We start from the raw sequence: 5,780 nt of genomic DNA, 5'->3' as shown, positions 1-5,780 counted from the left end.
AAGCACATCCATTAAGTACTCCGATGATTGTTTGATCACTTGATATGAATAAGGACTCGTTCCGACCTCAAGAAAAGAATAATGAACTTCTTGGTCCTGAATTACCATACCTTAGTGCAATTGGTGCACTAATATATCTTGCTAGCACTACAAGGCCTGGCATAACTTTTTCAGTTAATGTCTTAGTAAGATATAGCTTTGCTCCTACAATGAGACATTGGAATGGAATTAAACACATATTGCGGTATCTAAAGGGGACTACCGATATGGGATTATTTAATGCAATGATTGCAGTCCCGATCTTGTTGGTTATGCCGATGTTGGGTATTTATCTGACCCACACAAGGCCCGATCTAAAAAAGGCTATGTGTTTACATGTGGAGGCACTGCAATATCTTGGCGATCGATTAAGCAATCAATCGTGGCTACTTCATCTAATCATGCTGAGATAATTGCTATTGATGAAGCAAGTCGAGAATGTGTATGGCTGAGGTCTATAATACACCTTATTCGAGACAAATATGGTTTGAAGTGTGACAAACTACCCACAATTTTGTATGAAGACAATGCAACATGCATAGCTCAATTGAAGGGAGGATACATAAAATGAGATATGATAAAGCACATTTCACCAAAGTTATTTTTCACACATGATCTTCAAAAGAATGGTGATATCAATGTGCAACAGATCCATTCAAGTGATAATATGGCTGATTTGTTCACCAAATCTCTACCGACGTCAACTTTCAAGAAACTAGTGTACAAGATTGGGATGCGAAGGCTCAAGGATGTGAATTGATGCTCTTATTAGGGGAAGTTAATACACAGTGTACTCTTTTTTTCTTACAAGGTTTTATCCCACTGGGTTTTCCTTGCAAGGTTTTAAATGAGACAACCAACAAGTGTATTTCTAAACATGTGTACTATTTTTTCTTCATTAGGATTTTTTTTCTAATAAGGTTTTAACGAGGCACATTATCTATGGGCATCCAAGGGGAGTGTTATAAGAAAAATCAAATTACGGTGGATGTCAATATTCCTCCATGATCTTACTCTCAAATGCTTAATGACATATTCAATCACATATTTCTTCATTTTTCATGCATATATAAATGTATTGTAATAGATGTAAAGAAGACACAATTGAAGAAGAAATAAAATCTCTTCCTTCTCTCTATCTTCATTTCTTGTTCATATTTTACTAAATTGTTTTTATTTCATAACAATATCAAGTATTTTTTTTTTAAAGAGTAGGAATTAAATTGGCATTTCATCCCATTTCTCTTAATTGCAAATGGGTCCGTAAACAAAAGAACTTTGCATTATAGTCCCCCTCATTTTTGGGATTGATAATGCATACCCGTTAGAACTCTCTCTCTTTGCATTCACTTCCAGGTACTCTAGAAGCTTCTTCTTCCTCTTCTTTCTTCTCATTTCTCAGCATTTTCATTCAATTTCCTCTTCACACAATTGCAGAGCAAAAGGAAGAAACAAACGAAAAATCTAGAAGGAAATGGCGCATATGGTGAGAAACATGAGGGTCCCACCAAACTCGGCGAGTTTGGCTGAGGCTAAGAACAGGACCTTAGAATTCTTCAGGATGTGTTGCAGATCCATCCCCGAGATCATGGATATCTACAACTTGTACGACGTCGTTTCTCCTTCCCAACTCCGTTCCGCTGTCGCTGCTGAAGTTCGCAAGAATTCCAACGTTACTAATCCGAAGGTACTCTGTTCTTTTATTCCTCCTTAAGTCCGGTTACTGAATCATATGTATTATTTGTAATTAGACTATATTTATTTTGGCTGTTAATTTACAACAACCCTCTTTTATTTACCCGCCAATTTAGGCAATCCCGGTTCAAATGAGAGAAAATTCTCATTTCTTGGTAATTGGCAGTGTAAAAATGGTGACTTTATTTGATTGATTTGATAAAAGTAGTTGCTGATGACTAATGGTGAGATAGAAATTGAATGTTGTATCAGAATTATTTGATACAAAAGATTATGCGAGTAAATGGGCTGTGTGTTCCGTTGTCATCGGGTATAAGAGACAAGGGAAAAATATGAAGTATGATGATAAAGTTTCTTAATTTACTTCTTATTTGCTTTAGGATATCTTAGTCTTTACCATATTTGAGGAAGTTTTGACCTTTGTTGAAGAATAAAGTGCTCCATTCGGAAAATATTAGCCTTTCTGTGCTTCCCTTTTGTTTTCAAGAGTTGAGGGTGAGTGGAGTTTAGGGGAGGAGATATAGGAGTACATGCTGGAATCTGGATCCAAGTGCGCTGCTGAACTGAAATGAATTGAATTATGGGATTTAAAACATTGATTATTGGATTTTAGCTTACTTCACATGCAAGATATAATTAGTTGCTAATTTGAACTGATAGTCAGGTGATTGAAGTGGATTTTAACAACTAGCTAACGAGTTTGAGCTAGGCGGTTGTTCATTTGGATCCAACTAGTGTTTGAGCCTTTTGACTCTTCATAAATTTCTTAGTCTGGATTTTTCTTCATCAAAAGAAATTTCTTAGTTCACCCCAAGGGTGTGGCCTAGTGGTCAATGAAGTGGGTGAGAACCTTGAGGTCTCAGGTTCAAATCCCAGCGGAGGCAAATACTAGGTGATTTCTTCCTATCTATCCAAGCCTTGGTGGATAGAGTTATCTGGTACCTGTTGCTGGTGGGAGGTGGCAGGTATCCCGTGGAATTAGTCGAGGTGCGCGCAAGCTGGCCCGGACACCACGGTTATAAAAAAGAAAAAAAAAAAAATTTCTTACTTTGGATTTCCAAACCAGTAAAACAAAATTTTAACAGCATTCTAGTTTTGGATTTGATTTAGGTAGCTGATGAAGTTTAAATGTGGCTTCTTCTTCTAGGTAGTTGCTTGTAGGATTCAGAAAGACTTATTACTGCTGTTCAGTGTCTTGAGACGTTGACCTACTTAGAAAAGAACAGATGCAAATATGGGCTTGATTGATGCTGGCGCTTAAAACTATATTTGAAGATCTCTATTGTAAAAGTACGTACAGGGCAGAAAGAGGAATAATTTAGTGAAAGAAATTGCTGATCGATAAAATGAGCTTCTTGTGATTTTGTTGTTAGACTAAACCCTTGCTACTAAGCGGCTAAATGAATTCACTTGTCAAAAATAAACAAATAAAAAAAGCAGATAAATGAATTCTGCCTATTCTCTAACTTGGAGAATCGGATGGTGCATTGTCAAGATGCCACTCTGATTTAATGTTATATGGTGAACTCTTTGATATTTGCTTTCCTATCAGAGCAAAGTTTGTCTGCTCAGCCCCCCTGCTTTAGATAATGATGGATCTATTGATTTTGCTATTATTTCTTCGGAGGTTAGGCAAGGTATGCAGGTAGAGCTTCTTAATGATCATTGAAGATCGTGGATACGAAAAAACTACTAGATTGAGGGAAGAGAAGGCTATATATAGTTGCATAATATTTTCTTCCTGCAGGACGAGAATAGCCAAGTCTTTATTTTCTGCGCTTGCAATTCCGCAAGTTGTGATTTCTGTATTCATTAAATATTTCTCATTAGATACCTCTTGTGTCTTCTTTATTACATAATTGGTTTCACATTGTGTTAGATACTCTCTTACCATTTAGTGCATACAGTGTATATGATCTCCTTTTTTCGTTCTTTATTTTTATTTATGTTTTTTGTTTTTTTCTTTTGGATAACAAAGGTTTTATTGATGAGAGTATTGAACAATTCAGGACCAGACGTCTCATGAAGCAGGTTATAAAAAGTTGGATTAGAAACGTTAATACTTCGAAAGAATATAAACGATGTCTTCATCTCAAAAAAAGAATATAAACGATGTCTTTGTCCTTTCTCTTTTCTGCTTGTTTCAATTTTGGTTTTTGTTTCTTGCATTAAATTATTTCTGTTGGATTAAGCGAGTGTATATCTCTAAGATTGCAAATGCTTTATCATGTAATTGATGTCTCATTTTTCTTGTGAGTGAATTATAAAGAAGGCATCCAGAATGTATTTTATACTTTGAGTGAAGATAAGAGGCTCTTTTTTTTCCTTTCTGTTTTGTTTTTTTTTTTCATTTGTTTTTTTTTTGGGGATCTTTACACAAATAGCCGGACATTTTTTGTTTACTTTTTTTAGCGATATACATTGATTATACAGAATTATACATATATAATACATAAATTATGCATATATTATACCTCCATTGACTATTTTTAGTTTAAGTTGTTGAGTGGACGGCTATTTCGGTTAATTCTTCTTCTACTTTTTTTTTTGGGGGGGGGGGGGGGGGTTGGTGTTCAGGTGGAGAAGTATGATCATCTCTGTTTATTTGGTGAGTGATTTTTAGGAAAATAGAGTATTTAGTTGTATAGTGTCCCGGTTAATTGAAAGGATCACATTGACATTATCATTGTACAATAATGGAGATCAAAGAAAATAACTGTAACATTGCTTCGTCTTCCCTCATAGACTCAAATATTTAGCCAATAGTGTAGCCTTAGCCAATATCTATCCAGCCATACTGCCCTCTCTATCAAACTTATGAACACAATATGTTCTTTTTATTTTCTTCTGGTTGGGAAGGTGGTCACCCTGAAAAAAGATTCTATGTAATCTGAGTAATTAAAGTAATCTTCTGCACCCCTTTAGCCTCCTTGGCAACAATTTTTATTCCCTTAAGGCACGTCCTACACCCCCTACCCAGAAACATAATAAATTGGGAAAGGACAAAAAGAGAAGAGAGAAACTTCCAGGTATTGCTTTACACCTCGAGTTCATATATTGTTATCCTTCTAGAAGTAAAACTTGCCCCATGAGAATTCTCATCAAGATGCATATTGCTATTTATGATAATTTGATAGGTGTCCACTACCATCCTATTATATGTTTCAGTAAAATGTTTCTTTAGGTTTTCTACTTTTTGGTATACTTCTTGTTTACAGGCTTTGCTCCTTTCTTTAAATGAAATTTACTTACCTTGTAAGAAAAATGTTTTAGTAAAATGTCGGTGTTCAATTATGCAGCAAAAGGTAGGTTGTCCCATTGTCTTCATAACTCATCTCTATCCTACAGGTAATTGACATGCTGCTGTTTAAGGGCATGGAAGAGTTGAAGAACGTTGTGGACCACTCAAAGCAGAGGCACCATATTGTTGGCAAATACGTCGTCGGTAACCAAGGTCTTGTGCAGGACCTTGAACACAAAGATCAGGGCAGCTCTAATTTCCTGAAAAACTTTTACAGCAGCAACTACTTCTAGATTTCTTAGTAAAACTCCGTTGTCTGGGGTTTTTTCATTTCATCCCCAAATAATGATGCCATTTGCTTGCATCCTAGTCTTGGATAAAAGTTTCTGCTCTTTATCAGTAATGAGTACTCTTCTGAGTCCAGAACAGGTTGTTATTTTTGTTTGCTTTGAGATGGAAGGCGTTCCCTTTATCGTTTATCATGTAAGAGCTATTTTATTACTGTCATAATCGGAAGGCAAAAGTGTACCTTGTGCCTCTGTCTCACTTCTAATAGAATACAGGTTTTATGATGAGCACAAATTCACCAAGCTCCCCTCTTTGAGAATTGAAAAACTTCAGTTTCTTGAACCTGAGTGATGGTTTGATTTTGCTGTTAAGGCATCTATAAGGCAAACTACTCATAGAATCTGCATCTTCAGAGTTAAGCTAGTAGTTCTACTTTCAGTAGAAAAAGTTGTCAAGAAAAATGAAGTACTCTTTTCCGTCTTAACTGAAAAATGAGATTTTTCCCAGCCCATAAAAA

At 35.8% G+C, this 5,780-nt stretch overlaps 1 protein-coding gene across 1 annotated transcript; it reads left to right on the top strand.

The window, feature by feature from the left end:
* Positions 1–1,383: 1,383 nt before the first annotated feature.
* LOC107773085 (NADH dehydrogenase [ubiquinone] 1 alpha subcomplex subunit 6) lies at positions 1,384–5,454 on the top strand. Its single transcript, XM_075241196.1, has 2 exons — positions 1,384–1,726; positions 5,083–5,454. Exons 1-2 carry the CDS (start codon positions 1,514–1,516, stop codon positions 5,266–5,268), a joined length of 399 nt encoding a protein of 132 aa, XP_075097297.1. The 5' UTR covers positions 1,384–1,513; the 3' UTR covers positions 5,269–5,454.
* Positions 5,455–5,780: the final 326 nt, after the last annotated feature.

The sequence above is a fragment of the Nicotiana tabacum genome, chromosome 20 (genome assembly GCF_000715075.1).
Source record: "Nicotiana tabacum cultivar K326 chromosome 20, ASM71507v2, whole genome shotgun sequence".
Taxonomy (NCBI): domain Eukaryota; kingdom Viridiplantae; phylum Streptophyta; class Magnoliopsida; order Solanales; family Solanaceae; genus Nicotiana; species Nicotiana tabacum.
The sequence above is the reverse complement of the archived record's forward strand: the minus strand, read 5'-3'. Positions and strand labels throughout refer to the sequence as shown.

Bases quoted from the DNA above. Each gene is read 5' to 3' on its own strand.
- LOC107773085 (XM_075241196.1), top strand. From the start codon at position 1,514: ATGGCGCATATGGTGAGAAACATGAGGGTCCCACCAAACTCGGCGAGT. The intron at 1,727-5,082 runs GTACTCTGTTCT...TCTATCCTACAG, and splicing joins CCAACGTTACTAATCCGAAG to GTAATTGACATGCTGCTGTT.